General features: G+C 41.6%; 1 protein-coding gene across 1 annotated transcript in view; it reads left to right on the top strand.

The window, feature by feature from the left end:
- CDH23 (cadherin related 23) overlaps nucleotides 1-21,834 on the top strand; it is a 612,421-nt gene that overhangs the window by 18,172 nt on the left and 572,415 nt on the right. Inside the window, exon 2 of the mRNA XM_048505079.1 lies at nucleotides 15,957-16,028. Coding sequence (XP_048361036.1) covers nucleotides 15,962-16,028 — 67 coding nt within the window. The 5' untranslated portion in view covers nucleotides 15,957-15,961. The remainder of the gene's footprint in view (nucleotides 1-15,956; nucleotides 16,029-21,834) is intronic.

The following is a 21,834-nucleotide window of genomic DNA, read 5'->3' as shown; positions in this document are numbered from 1 at the left end:
TTAGCATTAGAATTTTTTAAATGGACATTTGCAGTTGTTTCATCATTTTCCATGGCACATGAACAACATGATGGGGTTTGCTTTTGTTATGCTATTTAAGGTCATATTTGTGTGGTACTAGTTTAGAGAACCATCCATGTATTTCTTTTAATAATTAGAGTATTTTACTATGGCTACCAAGCAAGAAAATCTTCTTTTAACACTAAACATTTTATAGATTATGCAATGATGTATAGTGGCTAGAACAGTAATGTATAGACAGTGATGTATAGTGGCTAGAACAGCCTGGATATGGGGAATTCCAGTTTTAACCTTTGCTTAGCTATGTGAGCTCACTGTGTGACCTTGAACAAGTCACTGTCTTTGACAGAGGATTGGACACACGATAATGAATATAAGTTACAGGCAGACATCATGGGCAGAAGGTACTGGCTGGACATTAGATTTCTTTTTTTGCAGTAAGACTTGTTCATCAATAGAATTGGTTTCCTAGAGAGATGGTGAGCACTCCCTCACTGGCAGTCTTCAAGCAGCAGTTGGATGAACACTTGTTAGGAATGCTGTGGGCTGATTTACATGGAGCATAGGGTAGCATTAGTTGGCCTCTGTGGCCCCTTCCAACTCAGTGATGTCATGAGTTCTATAACGGTTGTGAGGGTAAAATAATTCAGTTTAAATTATCATTCTCTTGAGAGAAATTGTAATTTGAATGCTGGCAACATGCCTCTCTTGAAGGTACACTAGTTACAGAACTGCAGTTGACTGCGAGTCCCTGTGGAGAGTAAATGTATTTGTATGAAATGACTGTGGATACTTTCAAGATGTTGACATTCCTCCCTCTGGCTCAGGAAGTTTTCTGGAGAGAATCTCATGTATTCTCTGCTTCTCTTACTTCCTGCTATTGGGATTACAGATTAAGGATAGAGCTATACCATTTAATTCCATGATTTCCTTCCCTCTATTTTTTTCTTTTGTAGATTGCATTCACCTGGTAGCAATTTCAAGAGAAATGTGTTTAACTTAGCCTATTTTCTGCTAGAAATTTGCTATTATCCCAAATGAATAACTATTTATCAGATTCCTTCACTAAATATTAAACTGTAGCATTGCTTTATTAAAAGAGGCATTTAATATCTTGTTTCTCTACTACTTTTTGACTTCTGGTTCTTACTAAACCTCAACACTGACATTCCTTGTAAAGTTCCTTATATGTGTCAGTAGCAACTGTTGCCCTTTGTAGAAAGGTCTTTAAACACCAATCACTTTGAAACTCAGAAGATTCTTTCTACTTGCCATGGAAGGCATCCCAGCTGTTGCCAGAGTTGTAGAGCATGTGATGAGGCCCATTACAAAAGTGTTTTAAAGTGTACTTTATTCTTTGATTATCTTTTACCAGGCATTCCAGGACTTGGTCTTGGACTCTCAGGATCAAATGCTGGGGTCAAGCTTTAGTGAGTAACTATAGCCTATGTTCAGAACTCTCCTTCAGCACAAAGGAGAATAAGGGCTTGCAATATCAGCCCTGTGAAACTGGCATACAGTATGAAGTTTAGACATCCCAGAAAAAGCAAGTGAATAGACTGTGTGTCTAAGAGTGACCTTGTTGCTGAAGGTGTGTTCTAAGTGTGCTAGAAACATGGGCCAGGGGCCTGATGCCCTCTGGAAATGCTGCATCTAAAATGGCCTTTGACATGAAGAATTTATCAAGGCAGAATGAGTTATAGAATGAACTGACTGAAGGAGATTGATGTATTACAACCATGTTGTAATAGAAAACCAGAGTGCTCATGGGAAAACTACACTGGAATAGAATATAGTACAAGCAACTGGGTCTTGTTGAAATGATGTTATAATAATATGGAGTAAACCTTCATGTTAATACTGTCCATAAAAATGTGCTTCTTCACATGTGAAGATTTTGCAGTTACAACCAGGCTGGCACATATTAAGTGGTGTAATTTGCTAATTTCCAACTTTATAGGAGCTGTCCCTTGTGGAAGTGCTGAATCCTTTGCAAAGCATCCAGGCAGCTATCTTGTAAAAAGAACCTTGTCACCTTATTGTTTATGAATCAACCAGATAAAACAAGATGGTTCACTTAATGAAGAGATCTTTTAATTTAGCTTTTAGACTGCTGAAGGCTGCAACAATTATGCTGTGATATATGCAAACTAGTGGGTCTCAAAATACAGCACTGTGAGCTTTATGTGGTGCAAGCCTGGAAAACAAAACTTGAAACTCATTATTTTCTTGTTGGACTAGAATGAGCTAGTTAAATAAATAGCTGCAGATGAACTCCTTCAGACACATGCAAATGTGCCTCATCCCACTGTGAGTTGGAAAAAAATGTATACCCTGCCACACAATCACTTCACACTCTGCCTGGGAGAGAAACCCATCTTACTGTAACTTGTCTCTGAAGATGCCAGCCATGGATGCAGACAAAACATTAGGAACAAAAACTGTCATCCCACAGCCACACAGCCTGGACAACCCACCACAGCCAACCTCTATTTCTCTTTAACTTAAAATCCCATTATACTCATTTCATCTTTTTGCCTTCTTTCCTTGATTTTGTTCTTTTGAACTATTTTTTATGTTCTGCATTTATTTACCTACTACCAAATTGCTCCAGCAGTTGTCTGAGTTGGTATCGGTAGGGTTCTCCCCATCCCAAAAAGCCTAGTCCTAGAAAGCTTGTCCTGATTTGGATTATTGTCAAATCTTGGAGACCACCAAGAAAGTTGCTATGCAGAGACAGCCAATAGCAAAACCACCTTCGGATCTTGCTTGTCTCGAAAACTCTACAGCTGCAACTTGATGGCAAAAAAAGTTGTTTCTGCCTTCTTACTATCTTCTCCATCTGGGCTGCAGTTTCCCTTCCAAGGAGCCATAATTTTGTTCAGACTAATAGTAACTGCTGGCATGGTACACTGCGCTTCACCTCCCTGTATCACTTACCTTTTCTTTTGCTGCCTTTCCTTACTGGAAGGTAGAAGAAGGCCTTTTGCTTATGCTTTAGCTGTAGCTGCAGCTGCTGTACCAACACTTCTCATCTTTTTTCTGACTGTTTATCTCAGTGGTGATGAAGAAATATGATTGAGGGCCTTGGCACAGAAATGCCTGAGTATTCAGGACCTGAGTGGTTTTGAAAAATGAAGGGATGCAGATTGCATGGTGGTTTGTGACCAAATTAGAGTTTTGAGTGCTTTAATTATTTAACCTGATTTTGTTAGAGATTTAATAAGCCCAATATCAAATAAGGCATGTACTTTGACACTTCTAAACCACTTCATGTTATTATGCTTTTGCTATTTTCCATCCCTCACTTTGTGAGGCTACTGAGTGGTTATTTGACATATTTATGGAGAACAAGGAGGGATTGCATGTTATGCTTTCTCATTCATTGTGCCTTTATAATGGGCTGATCTACAGTGTAGGCATGGTGGAATAGCACAGTTGGAGCAGAAGATGGAAGTTTCTATTTTTGCAAAGGCAATAGACTATGCCCTCATAAGGACTTCATTTGAGAACTATGGCTATGTGCCTTCACTTGAGAACTGTGGCTATACCAAAGAATTGGGTAGTGACTGCAGAACTGTGTGAATCAGGATTTTTAAATAACACATTTCTACAGTGAGAGACCATAGTTAAGAGAGTTTTGGTTGAAGGTTCAAAAAGAAGTGGAAAGGCATCTTCAGATTGTCAGATGGTGAGGTATGTGTACGCTGCGTTACTCCCAGACTGAATTGATGCTGCCTCCAGCTCAAACTGCCTCCCTAATAGTTTTTGAGACCCTATTCTCTCATCTCCCCCACCCATTTTTGGGGGGTGGTGGACCAAGAATCAGATTTTGTAGCCTCCACTCTAGTTCCAAACAGGTGTGTGAATTAAGGCATTTTAACTGAAATTTGCCTGATCAGTTGCAACTGCAGAATCTTTGTGTTCTGTTAACAGTATGGGAGCTTTCAGGATGGAATCTGACCAGGGTGCTTTCAGAACTGGAGTTTTTTCAGCTGACCCTTTCCCTTAACCCCTAATTTCCATTTGACTGAGAGTGATTAGCCATGGCAGACCCACGGTGATTCTGTAGGAGGCACACCATCTTCCTGATTAGCTTGAACAACGAGCGGGTTTTGAAAAACCTCTAGAAGCAAAAAGCCTCTGCCTGGGAGTTAAGTGAGCTTTGTGCAAAAGCAGCATGGACTCCCTTGATTTGGAGGAAATGTGCAGAGAGCTTTTGCAGCCCGGGCTGCCCAGTGTGAGCATCCCTCCCCCTGCTTCTTAAAGCAGCGACATGTTCTTTAAATCCATTGTTCAGGATTCTGTTGCAACGCTTCCTTTCCAAACATCAACATGGGATTCTGTCTTTCTTGTATGTGAAGTCAGTATCTTGTGTTTGTATAGGTAGTTTGTGGGCCCTGCGGGATCTTAATCAATTTTGCAGGGCCTGCAAGACGGAGCTGTTCCACCGGGCCTTTGGGGAGCCCAGCCGCTGATCCCCCCCCCCTCTTTCTAAAATCTGTGGACCCTGCCGTTCCCCCTCCCTCTTCTTTCCTCACCCCCTCTTTTCTTAGGGGACTTAGTAGGACTTTACCTGCAATTTTGATAGATGCTGCATCTTTAATGGGGAGCCGCATTTCAGTATATAGAGCTATCAATACAATAACCATTTAAAAAAATTCCATCTTTGCCTGTGCCCTGATCTATTTGTTTGTTCGCCGCCCTGAGCCCTTCGGGGGAGGGCGGTTTATAAATATAATAAATAATAATAATAATAGTTCCACTGACTTCAGAGCTCACATATTGCAAAAATTGCAGGTACATCAAGAAATGTAGACTCCATTTAAAAATCAACTCGAGTTTCTGCTCACCCAGTGTTTGCATGCTGTGTGTTATCACCTAGAAATAAGCTGAACTTTGCTGTAGGTAAGGTAGAATGTCATTGAAACCAAATAGTTTATTTTTGCCTTGTCCAGTGCAGAGGATGATGATTCTTGTAGAACCTGAAATCTATACAGACTTGTTTATTTATTTTATTTTATTTTATTTATAGTCACCCTTTCTCGCTGCAACTTAAGGCAGATTACAGGATATAAAGCAGTGGCATCAGACAGCATAATGCAACAATGAGCAATGCAGTATGATGAGGTTTAAAAATTCGAGAACAATATGAGGAATAAACAGTCTATAACAAGGTATTCTGTAAAATACAGAAAGTGGATTAGCAGTTAAAAGGCAGCAAAATCATGTGATATCTGCCTAGAGCAATCATTGCAGTGGGCTACAATCCCATTCCATAATGAAGATGCCCTACTGAACCATTCTACTGTCCCACACTGAAAATGATTGTGAACAATTGCTGCCAATATTACCCATTTGCAGGGTTGGCACCTTCAGAAAGCTTTGCTTGGGTGAACAACCGTCGCAGTGGAGCATAGCAAGGATCTCGCAGATCTATTGTGGCAGGGAAAACTATTTCTTCTTGTGACGCAAATGGCAGCCTTATTACTGATTTTCAGAGGATAAGCTTGTCCATGTATTCGGTAGTTTTAGAAAGTGTTCGTTTAAGTTAAAGTGCTTGTGAAAAGGCGTTTATCATTCCTTAATATTTTATCCAGTGGTTCCTTCTATGGTGCAGTCTTGCATCGGAATGTGTTTAGCATTAGCAGGAATATCTCTTTTAAAAGGAGGGAAGAGATTTGTGTATCAAGGGACTGATTTCCTCAATAAACAATAACTGCATGAATGAATATATGTATTTTATCTAATATGAGTGTTCCAAATTGTGATGATTAGGAAACAAGCATAATATGGAGGTTTGCACACATACCACAATAAAAACAATGCTACTGGTGGAATTGCAACACCATTCCATTGGGCACATGAAGTTGCTTTCACCAAGGTAGTTTATTTGGTCATTTAACTCTCCACGTTTCTGAAATCAATATGCTCAGTGACATTGATCCTTCTATCCTAATACTGTCTGCTGCAGCTGGCATCACCTCTCTGCTATACAAGATCCATTTTAAAAACTTGCCATGCAAGGGATGATGCATGAAATATGCCTTGACAAATATGGGGTCAGGCAAATATCACTTTAAGGGTTCTGGCTGAGTTTTCTTAGCCTAAGGCAGTTTTTGACATCACGGTTGCAGAATAGTAGTCTATAATGTTATATTTCATCCTTCTGTATGAAGTGCTGATGAGCTACATTTATCAAGGGACCATTTTTAATCCCTATGGGTGGTGGGAGAAGGTGGTGAGATTCTTCACTGGGAACAAATCTCATTTTCAGGAGCCCTTAGAAAATGAGCCATAAAATTACAATATTTCAAAACCCTTTGTAATTCCATTGCAAGGACCTCTTTATCATGGAATCGGAAAGCTCAGAAAACACAAAACTCATTAGAAAATAAACCGCCTACTGAGAAGAAGAAAAGCTTATTTGTCAATATCAATTTTGCTTCTGATTACTCCATTTGGTAATTTGTTATTTCTAAGAAATATGATTTGGGTATCATTTAAGCCAAAATGAAAGTGTCATTCCTAAACCATAGCTTTGCTTTCTTTTTGAAACATACACCATTCTAAAGCAGGTGGAAAATGATAGTGGTGCTGTGGTCCATTAGCAAATAAGAATCCAACCATCTAACCAGCCACATACCAAAACATACTCGTTGATCCTGTGATGTATAAAAGCAAGGCTGATCTGTATTGTGATGTCTATTACTTTGGAAAGCTGACTGTTCAGGATAGACAGTTGACATCTGGTAGCAGATTGCTGAAAGCAGATAAATGAGAATGGAGTCTTAGGACAGATGTAACTGGATACGTAGGTAAATAGATCTTTGTAAAAGAAAAATTGTTGCGCTGATATTTGATCCAGTGCCCACTACACTATTCAGCTGTGAAGTAAAACAGTCTATAACCAGAATGCTGTCTGGCAATCCATAGGCATGGGCTTAGGCTGGATGTGCCATGTGTGTTCTCACATACACGCAGAGACCTCCACGAAAGAAACCATAGGGTAAATGTGCATTATCATATGCTGTCCCTTAATTGTGTTTAACCTACTTTAAAAATCCCTTTTGCATCAAGTATATTATAATGAGTGCTCAACAATAGCAACATTGGGGGAAGTGTCCACACAGCAAGGGTACTGTATGACTTGTCTAAACTGTAAAACTACATTTAATTTTCACATACTGATGATTTTCAGTTAGGCTACAAGCTTTAATAAGTAGATTAACTGACCAGAGTTTAACTAGTGGGACTAGAAGCTAGGAGCAGTTATTTGCTGAAGTTCTTTTGGTTTTTGAGGTATATTACAATCAAACACACACACCCCTCTGAAAACGTTGAAGAAGAAGAAAAGTTGGATTTATACTCCCCTTTTCCCCTGTAAGGAATCTTTCCCCAAAGCAGACACTTTGTGAGGTAGGTGAAGCTGAGAGGGTTCAGAGAGATCTGTGACTAGCTCAAGGTTACCCAGCAGGCTTCATATGTATCAGCAAGGAGCCACCAAAAAGCCTCCCAAGAGAGCTCAGAAAATGTAGTAGGGTTTCACTCCCTGTCCACCACCTGCCTGATGTTATCCCAATTTCATGATGGCCAAAACTATTTCAGTCCTTTTACAAGGCTGAAAAGCAGATTGGAGAGAATCCAAACAAGCTGCTTCATTCATAAATCCCTTTTGTAGTAATTGGCAATTGTTGGACATCCTTGTCTCTACATACTAAAGCATTAATGTGATTGATCAAATGATTTCAAAGAGTACATATTTGAATTCCATTTTGATTGATTCTTAGGCCCCTTCCGCACATGCAAAATAATGCATTTTCAAACCACTTTCACAACTGTTTGCAAGTGGATTTTGCTATTCCGCACAGCTCCAAAGAGCACTGAAAGCAGTTTGAAAGTGCATTATTCTGCATGTGCAGAATGAGCCTTAGTGACGAGAAGAATTTTGTACAAGGATAAAATTCAAATATCTCATGTTTGCAAAATAGTTCAGTATGGATTAAAAAATTGTACTGGTCTCAAAAATCAGAATTGGATCAGAATATAGGTTTGTTTGTTTTTTTAAATGAACACTTAAGATAATTTGCTTGGGTACTAGATGCTTTTGAAATTCTTTGCAAATATAAATTCTGATGTTTGAAAGAATATGAATAGGTCCACATGTCAGAGAATGAGATTACTTCCTCTTCATGTCTGACAAGTTGCAAATGTGAATCTACCTTCCATATTTTCATGTAACTGGAGCTTTATTAGCTTTGCTATGTAGTAAGATGATTTCAAGCAAGATGGTTTCCTCCTAGGATATATTGGCATCCTAAATATGGTTACAAATTGTTTTACTTGGTTACAAATTGTTTTACTGTATGATGCCAATAAAGGCTTTGTGTGTGTGGCATCCTAAATACACTTTTAAAATGACATAGCAGGAAAGCTTTTTCAAAGGATTACTTGCACCAGAAGTGTAATTTTCTTTTACATTGAAGCTGATCCTGGAAGTTGAACATTATCTGACCTGAACAGTCAAATGCTGATGACTAGGTTTGGCTTTAACACAGCTAGCACATACAACTAGCCTTGGAATAATCTGTGTATTGCTCTGGCAGGGCCAGTTTATTATCTTGGAAATATGAAATGCCCTCTGCTAGTTATTTGAAAGATGTGAAAGTTTTTGCTTCACTTCGCATGAGAGTCTCTAGCTGCAGTTTGATTCATAATTGCCATCAATTTTCATTACAACAGGATCTCCCCATGGTGAGGGCAATGTTGTAGAATGGAACACACCATCCCGATATATGATGGAGGCTCCCCTTACACTGGGATGTCCCAATACACACTCTGGTGTTTGCACAGGTAATGGTCAGGGGCAACAGAGCAGGTGGACACATTTGGTGATATCAATTCTATATCCTTTTGGGAAAATGAAATGATCATACTCTCTTGCCTTCCTAATTATCCAGTAACATGAACAAATGAAAAGGAACCCGCAGACAGAGGATTTTGTCTCACCATTGATAGCTATATTAGGCCAAGAATTAATCCTTTGTATTCTCCAGCTTCCCCAGTTAATCCCCCATTTCCTTCTTGTGTCTGTCATTGATTCCTCAGAAGTGCTCTCATGGTTGAAACTGGATGGACACTCTCTCTGAGTTTGTAACATCTTAATAAAACTATTTTTGAAGATTCAAGTGCAATTGTTTAACTACATATATGCAATGTGCACATTTTCTACCAACAGATTCTTATGTAGTAATTTTATTCCTTTTTTGAGGTGCTTTGATTTTTCTGTGATTGGGAGTTTGCCTTTTCTTCATTAATGGGCACAGAATGCTCAAGATTGATTTTATTGTTGGTAACAGCATAGACCAGGGGTAGGGAACCAATTGGCCATGCTGACAGGGGCTGATGGGAATTGTAGTTCCTGAACATCTGGAGAGCCGCAGGTTCCCTACCCCTGGCATAGACCCATGGCAACTCTATGCATCTAAAACCTTTGCTGTTTCATTCTGTTGGGGTTTCTTTTGCCCCAATGTAAAAAAATGTGTGCTCACATCATCCAAGTCTTCGATTTTCCTGGATGCAAACTAAGATGCTCATGTAGGGTTGCATGCTAATGTTTTCAAAATGTTCTCCCCAGCACTAATTTATAGCAGCACCCAGGGATCGGATTTCTAGTTATATTCTTGTCCCCTGAACTAATGCAGTCTACAAACCCGACTGGAATGAATGGGTGCTTTTGTTTGAGTAAAACTCTCAGGCTGCTTCAAGATCGGTTTCGGTCAGCTTCATCGGTGAGAGTCTCCGCCAAGCGTAGCTTTACAGCCCGCTCGCATGAACGTAATTTGTTATGAGGCCGCTTCAGACGGCCGTCAAGGCTCCACATTAAGCCGCTTGGTCCCCTTCCTCCTTCCTATTTGATAAATTGGTTGCCGCCTGCTGTTTCAGCCCCGCCCACGCCGTCCTCCGGACCCTTGAGGTCAAGGAGGACAGCGCGTACCTACGGCATACCACCGGGATAACGTGAGTGGGAAGGAGAGCGCCCCGCCATGAAGTTCGCGACCTCACCGCTGAAGACGCTTTCCCAAACAACAACCTTCTTTAAAGGGTTGTTATTAGGGCGGCCGGACGCTGCCCTGGGGGGAGGGAAGCGCATTCAGGTCGCCGCTTCGCTGTGTTGCAGCAGCGGCGCCTGTGTGAACGTATGCCCAGCGGCGCTTTTAATACCTGTGTCATCGTGATATGGGCCGTGTGGAACCGGCCTCATATTGTCATGTCAAGTCATGTCATGTCAAATAAGCCTTTATTGGCATAAGAACTCTCATATTGATACAGATAACCTCTAATGGCATGTTACGAAGATTAAAATAAAATACAAAAATTAAAAGATAAAGTGTGAAGCAAAATTAAGATCATTTGTTTATGACTGTGGATAAAAATCTGGCCGTTTGCTCTAGACCATCCCTGGATTCATTGTTTAACAAATAAACAGTCAGCCTACAGCCACACCACCCTGAACACGCCCGATCTGAGAGAAACTTTCTTCTCGCTCCATTATGAAGGGGGCAATAATACAGACCATGATGTACAGTTTCTGCAGTTTTCAATGTGCAGAATCTCTCATTTTGATAGAGTTTATGTATTCTTTACATTTTGCATGTTATATATTCTTGGTGAAAACTTAAGTTATCTTAGTTCTTCTCTTCTTTATTTAGAGCCCAATCCATTCCAAATGCTCAAGTGGCTAAAAGAGTAAAACCTCAGTCAAAGCAAAACAAAACAAAAATCAATTTATTTCCGTACAATAAAACATATGCCATTTTCAGGCTAACCCTTGAAAAGAATCTGCTCATGGTGCTCCCAAATAGTGCTGACATCCATAACTGTATGAGGCACTGAGAACATTGCTGAGTACCTTTATTCTGTTCATCTGTGTGAAGGCATGATGCCCTGGAAGATCACAATGGGAAGAGAGGAGCTTGCACACTCAAAATATTTTTTGAACCTAATGGCCAAATCTGGATGGGGGAACCAAATTAGCTTGGGGAAGTGACATGGGACCACACTGGTGGATTTACTCTCCTCGGGGCACTTAACCTGGTGCAGGGGAATCACACTGGTGAGTGGCCATCATGCTGTCCCCTGGGATGCCTGGATCAGGCACCCAGTACTGTGTCAGTCCTCCCACACTGCTGCCCGCTCTGCCAGCAGAGCAGGGGCATGGCTGAGGAATTCCTGAGGATGAAGCCAGCCTCATTAGGCTTCTACTCTGGATTTGCAGCAGTTGTGCTGTGGCCCCAGCTCTTAGACTACACCACACTTTCTTTGTGGGGTAAATTCATTAAACCCTATGAGGGCTTTCTGGTGGGTTTTTTTTTTTGCATTTTTCATCCTCTCCTCTGGAAGGAACAGGGCAGCACCATCCCTGGCTGCCCAGAACTCTGGATTGGGCTGCCTGATGTTTACAGACCATAACCAGAACTTTGAAGCCTGCATAGAATGTAACACCTGTTCCTTATTGGTGTGGGGACAGTGGTCTAGTATTTTTCTAGTAAACCTTTCACATTAGGAAGAAGATCACAGTACTCGGCTTCAGGCAAATCTTCCATATAGTCCTTAAGGAAAAGCAGTGCAGAGAGAATTGTAGTGGTCTGACCTTGAAATGATGGGGCAGGAGGGATTATCATTTTCTCTACATGTGGCAAAATTCAGGGCAGCTTTGCCAGCAGATGCTGTTGCTGAAAAGTACTTTTGGGCACTATGCAGAATGGTTATGCCTCTGTAAGGCTGTCACGTAAGGCTGGCAGAATTGCTGGCGACCCCTAGCCCCGCGACGATGCGGCTGGCCTCGACCCGGGCCAGGGCCTTTACGGCTCTGGCCCCAGCCTGGTGGAATACCTTACCCCCATCAGTCCGGGCCCTGCGGGATCTTGGTGAGTTCCGCAGGGCCTGTAAGACAGAATTATTCCACCGGGCCTTTGGAGAGGCTGGCCGCTGTTCTACTGCCCCCCACTGAAACTCTGCCGAATTTCCATCTTTGTCATCTCGGTTGGGCCTGCTGTGACTCCATCTGGGCCCACCTGTTCCCTCCCTTTCTTCTTTCCTTTTCCCTTGTTTTTAGCCTTAGGAACGGGCGCCTGGTTGAACTGTTTTATACGGGTTGAATGGCTTGGATTGTTTTAATTATATGTAATTGCTGCCGGAGTTTTAATGTTTACGTTATGTTGTTGAGTTGCTGTTAATAACAGCCATGTTGTTGAGCCGCCTCGAGCCCTTCGGGGAAGAGGCGGCCTATAAATCTAAAATATAAATAAAATAAATAAATAAAACCTGAGCAACCTGAGTAAGTTTAGGTGTGCCAGTCCCACCCATTCCAAATCACAAGATAATGTAGCCTAGTTTATTCTACAGATTTGCAACCAGTCTTCCAGAGGGTTGCCTGGTTCCCCCAGCCACCAGTGGAGGATGGGGGCATGAGGGTGACAGATCCAGGTTGGGAAACTCCTGGAGCTTGGGGAGGAACGGACCTCAGTAGGGTACAATGCCATCCTCCAAAGCATCCATTTTCTCCAGCGGAACTTATCTCTGTAGTCTGGAGATGAGCTGTAATTTTGGAGGATGCCCAGGTTCCACCTGAAGGCTGTCATCCGTAGGCCGATTACCCATGGGACTGCTGTCATGCACTTGCAGCTGGAGCACTTCCAGGCAAGAAATCTTGTCCCAACACACTTCCTCCCTGACATGTTCCAGGAGTGGAAGTGTATCAAAGCAAAAAATCTTGTCCCAATGCACTTCTTTCCTGTGGCGCACTGAGAGAGGAAGTGCATGGGGGAGGTGCTTCCTCGTTCCCCACCTGTGCTTCTTGCTTTCCCTGCAGAAAGAGAGAGCACTTCTGGCACTACTTGTGCACCAGAGTGGGTCAAGGGTGGGGCAGAGCTGGCTGTGGCTAATCGGCCATAGACTCCCACTATGGGTGGACATTTGAGTCTGTACTGCCTGAGAGAGATGGAGAAAGAGGTATAGATTGGTGAGTTTTTCATTCCAGCATACAAGCAGTGCATGCTGGGAAAATTTTCAAAGAGTGAACATTCTATCTGCGACAGTTATGTCAGTTGAACTAAGATCTCTCACTGCGTGTGTTGACTGAAAGCTCTCTCTGCGTGTGCATGTGTTTCTGTCAGTTTGGATCATGTTCATTGTTCTGCTTGAAGCCTGAAGCTTGAAACGTGAAACCTGTAAACTGTAAATATGGAAAGAGTTACTTTGTGTTGTTTGTGTGTAACAAAGTAAGTAAAACGAAGATTTAAGCATAAGCATAAGCATAAGCATAAGCATAAGCATTTTATTGTCATTGTGCACGCACAACGAAATTTACAGCAGCATTCCTCGATGCACACAATTTCAGACTCATACAATTTCAGACTCATGCAATTTCAGACTCATACATCATCATCATCCTCCACCCATCCCTACATAGCCCCAAATACATCAATATGAAGCAGCGGAGTTTAGCATAGCCACAGCTCTAGAGTAGAAGCTGTCTCTAAGCCTCTTTGTCCTAGTTCTGAGGGCCCTGTATCGCCTGCCAGATGGTAGCAGTTTAAAAAAAGCAAAGAGAGTGTGCTGGATGAGACGGTCCCTGTAGGGAATATTTTGGGCTTTATTTAGACTCTCGGGCATTGATAGATTTCTTCCAAGGAGGGGAGAGGGCAGCCGCATAATCCCTGTGCAGTATTGATCACTCCTTTGGAGCTTTTCTTTCCCTATTCGGGCCACTGTGCAAACTGGAGAACCATGTACACAGATGCAGTAGGTTAGGGACACTCTCTATAGCACAGCTGTAAAGACACCGGTGAAGTTTTCTCTCCATCTAGTTGTTAAGCTTCCTTAAAAGTCTCAGAGTACAGTCTTTGCTGGGCTTTCTTAACCACCGTGGTCTGTAATTCCCAGGCTAAATCCTTCCTTTCTTAATCTAACGGAATTTAAAACTAGCCACCCGCCTCCACTTGATCTCCATAATTATAGTCAAGGGCTGAATTTCTGAGCTATTCCTTCTATAGTCCACTATGAGCTCCTTTGTCTTGTTAGTGTTAAGAACCAGGTTATTTTCCCTGCACCATGAGAGCAGTCGGTCCACTTCATTCCGATAGGCAGACTCATCCCCTCCAGAGATGAGCCCCACCACCGTTGTGTCATCAGCAAATTTGATTTAGCCATTCCCAGTGAGGGAAAGGGCGATATTTACCCCAGAAGTATAACCAGCTGATCTTAACTGATACAGCAACCTAGTCTCCAAACTTACCTGCATACTCTGTTTGAGGTCCTTCAAAAGAAAGAAAACTTAGCAGATCTAACTTAAACTATTTTTTCCTTCATAGATACATATTATCAGAATCTCATGGCCTCTAAGGCCATCCATGTTGCTAAAAGGGTTGAAACATGCTGTCAACAGAACAGGTAAATGTGTTAGGCCTTTGCAGGAAATGACCAATTCCCCATCAAACCCTTTTGGAACATCTCTATTAGGATCATACTGTCTATGTTTTGTCTTGTTTTCTTTGTTTTTTGTTAGCCACCTCAGGCAGGTTGAAATAAATAAATGCTCATTTCAGTAATCCTGCTAAATGTCATGGTTACGTTGTCAGCACAACATGGCCAAGAGTATCAAAGGCAATCAGACAGAATCAATAAGGTGCAATTGCACCCCCTCATCTCTAAGTGGATATAACTCACTATTGCCAGTCCCATTTCCAAAACTGTGCTTAGGCGGAAAATCAGACTAGTTGAATTGTTCAGCAAATGCAGCTGTAAATAATAAATGCTTTAATTAAAGTTGCATCACTTCAGATTTCTTAAATATTTGCTACCAAGCCTTCCACATTTTGCAGTGATCTATGGCCCATTTGGAAAGCTTTTTGATACATAGCAGACTGATCTTTAGGCATTTAATTTTTCCTTTTATTTTAACCAATCTTCAATAGTTATCTTGAAGATTGGTACTAGTGTTTCTTAATTTTACTGGCAAGCGGAATCTATATTTCGTTACATCTTCTGTTTCCTTTCAACAGCAAAAAATGTTTCTTCCTTTTAGTGTCAAGACCATAGCATGGTATATGTGATGAAGGTTAACAGTGAAGATGCAACGGCTCGATTCAGATGACATGAACAAACTCAGGTTTGATAAAAACAAACCTGGCGGTTTATTTTAGAGGTTGTATACATTTTCTTTTCTTCTGTGCACAGAGCCCAGACGGAAGACTTCCTAGTTTGGAATATACTGCAGTTTGTTGTGATGTTTGAATTGGGACAATTAAAACAACTGCAGTTTGTTTCCTGATTATGAGGCAATGTTCTAATCTAATACAGGTTTGCAGGCAAGAAACAAACCGTATTTTGTTAAAACAGCTTAGTTGGGAGGTTGCAAGAAACCCTCCTGCTTTTCAAAGGAAGATTCTGTCCTGGTTCTTCACATGAGAGAGCATATGAACCTCTCAGGCTTGTTCTTGACACAAACAAACTGAAGTTTGTTTGATATCTGAATGCAATCAATACTTTCCATGCAGTAGTGAGAGGACTGAATGAAAAGACAGAGCAGCACTACGTCCATAGGGAGTATGTATACCAGTAGGTGTATATTTGTTGAGCAACTGATTGGAGTAATGTAAAACCAATTCTTGGCATTACACTCAATTTACTGGTAGCTAGTTTATGCTGCACATAAATGAACAGTTAGGAACAGTTTGTCATAAACAAATAGCTTTTCTTACTCACATACCATTTAATGCCTTTTATTTTTGAACAAATTTTTGTTCAATATTTTTTCTGCTCTAATGGATTTTGGGTATAATCCTATGTTTCACCTAATGGCATGAGAAGGCAAATTCTCTGCTAAATACAAAAGGGTTGAAATGATTAGAATCTTTTCTCTGCTTTTTCAGGAACCATGAAGTATCATCTTTCTGCCAGGAACTTTTTCTATTCCATCTTGATTTTGGAGTCTGTCTGTTTGGGTAAGTACATATCTCTCTTGGTTCTCTGCTGAACTATTATTCCTTACCACCTCATCATTGATTGCTGTAGTGGTTAAGAGAGCCAGTGTGGTATAGTGGTTAAGAGCAGGTGGATTCTAATCTGGAGAACTGGGTTTGATTCCCCACTCTTCCATATGAGTGGCAGAGGCTTATATGGTAAACCAGATGTGTTTCCGCACTCCTACATTCCTGCTGGGTGACCTTGGGCTAGTCACAGTTCTTTGGAACTCTCTCAGCTCCACCTACTTCATAATGTGTCTGTTGTGGGGAGAGGAAGGAAAAGGAGTTTGTAAGCCACCTTGAGTCTCCTTACAGGAGAGGAAAGTGGGGTATAAATCCAAAACTCTTCTTCTTCTGGTCCCCAGAAAAGGATTTGCAACATCCCTGGTATTTGTAGCTGAAATGTGAGGTTCTTATTTTGCTCTGATTGCTGGCTCCAGATGTTTCAAGAACTGGTTATGCCAATTTATTTTTAGCATCATTGCTTATATGCGACCATAATTTTTTTTCTTTTGATGGAAGTGCTTTTCTGTTGGTGAAGGAGGAGGATAATTGTTTTTGCTGATTTTTCCCCTCCTGCCACTGCAGATCCTTGTCCCATGTGTAAGGGTCTCTTTACCTTCATAGTCTCAATTTTGAAGGGTGTAAGTGGGTTTCAGTTAATCCTTTGTTATCTAATATGCTAATATGACACAAGACCATGGCCAGTTATGGTTTATCTGGAGAGCAATCTGACACATTCAGTGTAGTTAACTGAGAATTCTTTGATCTCTGGGCTACTGGGTGCATAAATTCCACTAATAAAGGTTAGTGTTCACTGGATATCATCTATCAGTTGACTGGCCATTATGTCAGCCCTCTCAGACTAGATGAAGGGACATTGTTCTTAGAACCAGGCAACAGACAAAAAGCACTCAAGAGGTAGGAGATCGTGTAGGAGTTTCAACCTTTCCCCCCAACTATCACTAAGATAATTGTTGAGATATTTCAGCTGTGGGACTTCAATGCAAGGCGTTGTGCAGCTTTACAGCTTTATTCCACAGTAATTGTAATTCATGAGATCAGAACTGGAAAGTAGGATTGGAGAAGCAGTAAACATACACTTCATAAGGAGTAAGAGTCATGTTAGTCATGGAATCTTTTCTGAGCAGTTCAGCTATGCCAGCACCTCCACTGACCCTGACACATGCCAGGGTTATTATTTGTATGAATATGTGGGGTTGGAAGGAAATCTCTGAAGGACAGTCTCCTCCGAGCATGTGCTGTCTTCTCTCCCATGTCATTATTACCCATCACATACCAGATTCCTGTAAGCATGCTGTAAATGGCTTTCCCCAATCCACACAGGGGAATAATTCATTTTAAAATTCAGTTCAGGAAGGGCCAGGGGAAAATTCCTTGCTGACAAATGACAAGAAGGTCTTAATTGAATAGGCAAAGATAGTATCTCTCTTGAAAGGGGTTAATGCCACAAGGGTCTTTCAGTTTGTTATCCTTTTTTATTCATCTTGAAGGACTGTGTGTAAAGACCAAACATCTGTCCTAAGGGAATATTTGTAAAATCTTATTCTGTTAAGAGTTGTTTTGTCTAATGTGTTATAGTTTGATGCTTCTGACACCTGAATACAATTTGTTTTATTTTATGAGTAATGACCGCTGGCTTTCCTGGAACTGGAACTTTGCACATAGCTAGAAAACTAGTAAATGAAGCAAGGACACAAGAAGCCTGGTGGACTAAAAGGGAGGGCAACCCTTTACACCTGAAGGAATCCTGTGTGAAGAATGTTGAGACCTCACAATGGATGGAAGAAAGTGCTATCAAGTCACAGCTGGCTTATGGCTATTCATGGCAAGAAATGTTCAGTGGCGGTTTGCCTTGCCTGCCTCTGTGTAGTGACCCTGGACTTGCTTGGTGGTCTCCAAATACTAGCCAGAGCTAGTCCTGCTTAGCTGCCAATACTATCCAATGAGATTGGATTAGCCTGGGCCATCCGGGTCAGGGCTGGCAATTTAAATAACTTGTAGTGGCGTAGTGGCTAAGAGCAGTGGCTAAGAGCAGGTGCACTCTGATCTGGAGGAACTGGGTTTGATTCCCAGCTCTGCCGCTTGAGCTGTGGAGGCTTATCTAGGAATTCAGATTAGCCTGTGCACTCCCACACACGCCAGCTGGGTGACCTTGGGCTAGTCACAGCTTTTCGGAGCTCTCTCAGCCCCACCCACCTCACAGGGTGTTTATTGTGAGTGGGGAAGGGCAAGGAGATTGTAAGCCCCTTTGAATCTCCTTACAGGAGAGAAAGGGGGGGATATAAATCCAAACTCTTCTTCTTCTCCTTAATTAGTTTATTTATTTCTATGTATTTTTGTTTTGCCCTATACCCAAAGGTCTGAGGGCCAGTTACAGCATAAGTTAACTTGACAGTGCAATCTTTTGCAGATTTGCTGCAATCTAATTTAATTGACAGCAGGGAGTTTAGGCTGGAATATCTCTGCATAGGATCGCAAAGTTCAACATTTAAATAAATGCTAGTTCAAATTACTTTTTTTTGTGATGGGGCAAAATCCAGCAAAAGGATGCTTTTCACATGATGAAAGGTTTTTTTAAAAAATTATCCCTCTATGGCAAATACTGATCATGTTCCAGAGAATGTGAATGATTCATGTTAAAGTCAAATGTGTGTTATGCCAGGCCTTTTTTTTTTTGCAAGATAATTTTAGGAGGAAAAATGAAAGTAAAACTGATCATCTTTTATTTTTAATCAATTACATTTGTCACGTTCTGTGGAAAATAATGTGAACAAGGTCTGTCCCCTGATTCAGCACACCTGTGCTTCCAAGTTGGGTATACAACAGGCAAGGCTCAATGGTAACTAGTGGTATTGTTATATAGGCCCCTTCCGCACATGCAGAATAATGCACTTTCAATCTACTTTCACAATGGTTTGCAAGTGGATTTTGCTATTCCGCACAGCAGCAGAGTGCATTGAAAGTGGATTGAAAGTGCATTATTCTGCATGTGCAAAAGGGACCATAGACTGGGATGCAAAGGGTCTGTAAACTCAGTGATAGGGAAAATGCAGGACTACAGGCCATGTTCTCTCTGTCTCTGTCTCTGTCTCTGTCTCTGTCTCTGTCTCTGTCTCTCTCTTTCTCTCTCTCTCATGAAAGCAGCTTCAACTCTAAGCTCCACAAACATGATTCTTTCTTCTAAGCCAAGCATATTCATTAGGCCTGGTTTTTCAGGTGATTCGGAGCAAAACTTTACTTTTCCTATCATGGGGTGGGTAGGGTAAGATGTGATCTCCCTGGATGTCTTTAAGCAATGTAAGCACAGATGTCTTGCTTGGTTTAGTAGCCCCAGGAAGCAAATGGAGGAAGGACTGTGGTTCAGAAGGTTCCATTTCTAATCCCCAGCATCTCCTGTTGTGTGAAAGACAGGTGCCTGCAATGCTGCAGTGCTACTGCTTGTCAGAGTAGGTAATACTGACTTTGTTCGGCCACTGGTCTGACTCAGGATGCAGTTTCACGTGAGGAAAATAGCATGTCAAAACACCTACATTTACTATAACATATTCCTAATAACTTCTAATCATGGTTTCTAGCTCAAATTTGCTTATTTATGTCCTGTATAAGAGAAAAGCCAGGGCCACTGTGGGTGGCAATTCATTCCCATGTACTTTAAGCAGACTTCATGTTGTCAAGCTGGTAGTTTTAAAAAAATATATGTCCTGTAATAGGCAACATTCTTGTCTCAGCTATAAAGTGTCTTTCTTCAACTGGGACATTTAAAAATTCATGGCACTCTGGCAGCCAGATAAAGGAAGCTTCTTTTATATTACTCTGTTGTAGATCCCTCTGAAATAGTAATTTGCTGAGCAGGGGGGAAAACAAGTCATTAAAGTTAGCAACAATGTGTTGAAAAGATCAGCAGCAGATGCCAAAAACACCACCTGGCAAAACTTTCACGTGGTGGTGGTGTTAACTGTGTAGTACAAGTCAACTTCCAGGTGAGTGTGAGAATCTACTGACAAACGACAGATTCCATCTAGGTATCTTTCTAAAAAAAATCTTTTAGATAAATGTTCAAAATTTTACCTCAAGGAACCCGTTGATATCTCAAGAAATTGACAACACGACACCTCTGTTTCCTTTTTCTTCTTTATCCTTTTTACATTTAAGGAGTCTATATCAATTACATTTATGACCGGTGGCTGGTGCATGAGTGTCCAGTAGCTGGGTTGTAGTGGATGTTCTATACGACCATTTAAGTTTATCTGTCACACTAATCCTCCTCACTTCTGGAATCCCCCAACTGCCTTTGCTCTGTCCCACCTCTCAGAACTTTACATCATGTTTTGGCAAGAATCAGCGGGAACAGTGCGTATACAACTTTTTACTTCCCAATCCCTGTATACTTGCAATTTATATATGCCTAATACATAGTTGATCTGGAAGACAGGCTGACACCACAAAAAGCAATTCTTTGGAAGCCTGTCCCTTTTTGAAAAGGCAGAAAGTCTAGGAGGGAGGTGTGTGTGTGTGTGTGTGAGAGAGAGAGAGAGAGACAGACAGACAGAGACAGAGCAGAGACAGAGAGAATGGACTGGAGGGCTTTCTGACCCACTCCAACCCTCTCCACATCCATCAGAGTTGTCCTCTTTCCATGCTCACAAAACCTACTCTGGTTTCTATTCAGATTGTATAAATACTAAGTTTCAAATCTGAGAGAGGACAGATAACTGGGAACTATTACAAGATACACAGAGGTGAGGAGAAACATCAGTAAAGAGTCAGAGGGTACATTGCTAGCTAATCCTATTCCTTACAAGGAATCTTACATCCCTTTCCTGGGAATAGGTCAGGACCGAGCCTCTTAGCATAACCTGATAGGGTCTCCCCTTGATATCAGAGTCTAGACACAGAACTCCAATTCAAGCTAATAGTTTCATAGATTGCCCTGAAGCCTAGGAATTTTCTCAGTAACCCAGTCAGGGATGCCAAGCTGAAAGGTTCTCTCCAGTCACTTCAGAAGTCAGGCCAACATAGATTAACAGCCCCATCCCAGGGTGTGTGTGGCAATCTGTTGGTGGAAACTGTATGCAACCACACCAGTGAATTTGCCGTCCACTGGGCACTTACCCTGGTGGATGGGTAATTCCGCCAGTGTGCGACTACTGCTGTCCACTGTGGTGCTAGATGTGGCATCAGTATCCCAGTGCTCTTGCTGGCATAGCGGGAGTGGGCTGGGGGCATGCTTGGGGAGGAGCTGACTTTAGTTGGCTCCCTCCTGACCATTTGCAGTGTTACGCTGGTAGACTGGGCCCCTGCCTTATGCTGTTGATCCCTGTAGAGATTTCTTGGAGGCAAGGAGGGTTTTTCACTTTTCAAGCCTTCCACTACACCAGGAAGCCTCTTTTGGGGATGGCAGCCAGGGGTGGCAGCTGGGTGCCCAGCCCTTGGAAGGGGCTGTAAGGCACTATGGAAGAAAACTATGAATCATTCATCATGGCTGCTTTGAAAGCTTGACCAAATGGTGAGTGATTTAGTTTCCCTTCGTTAGCTCATACCTTGGATGAAACTTTAAGATTCAATTGTCCCCATTTACACAGATAAGTCTACGTTAGTCTAACAGCACAACTATCATTTCATACAAGTTATTAATTTTAATATAGTGCATAATGATTATCTTTGCAAATAATCAAGAATCCCTGAAACATAGACAAATAGACAGGACATCAAGGTTCATGGGACTCACCCCTTAATGCCCGTGTCTTCAGCCAAACATCTG

Source organism: Sphaerodactylus townsendi, linkage group LG08, assembly GCF_021028975.2.
Source record: "Sphaerodactylus townsendi isolate TG3544 linkage group LG08, MPM_Stown_v2.3, whole genome shotgun sequence".
Taxonomy (NCBI): Eukaryota; Metazoa; Chordata; class Lepidosauria; order Squamata; family Sphaerodactylidae; genus Sphaerodactylus; species Sphaerodactylus townsendi.
This window is presented reverse-complemented; position numbering and strand designations above follow the sequence as displayed.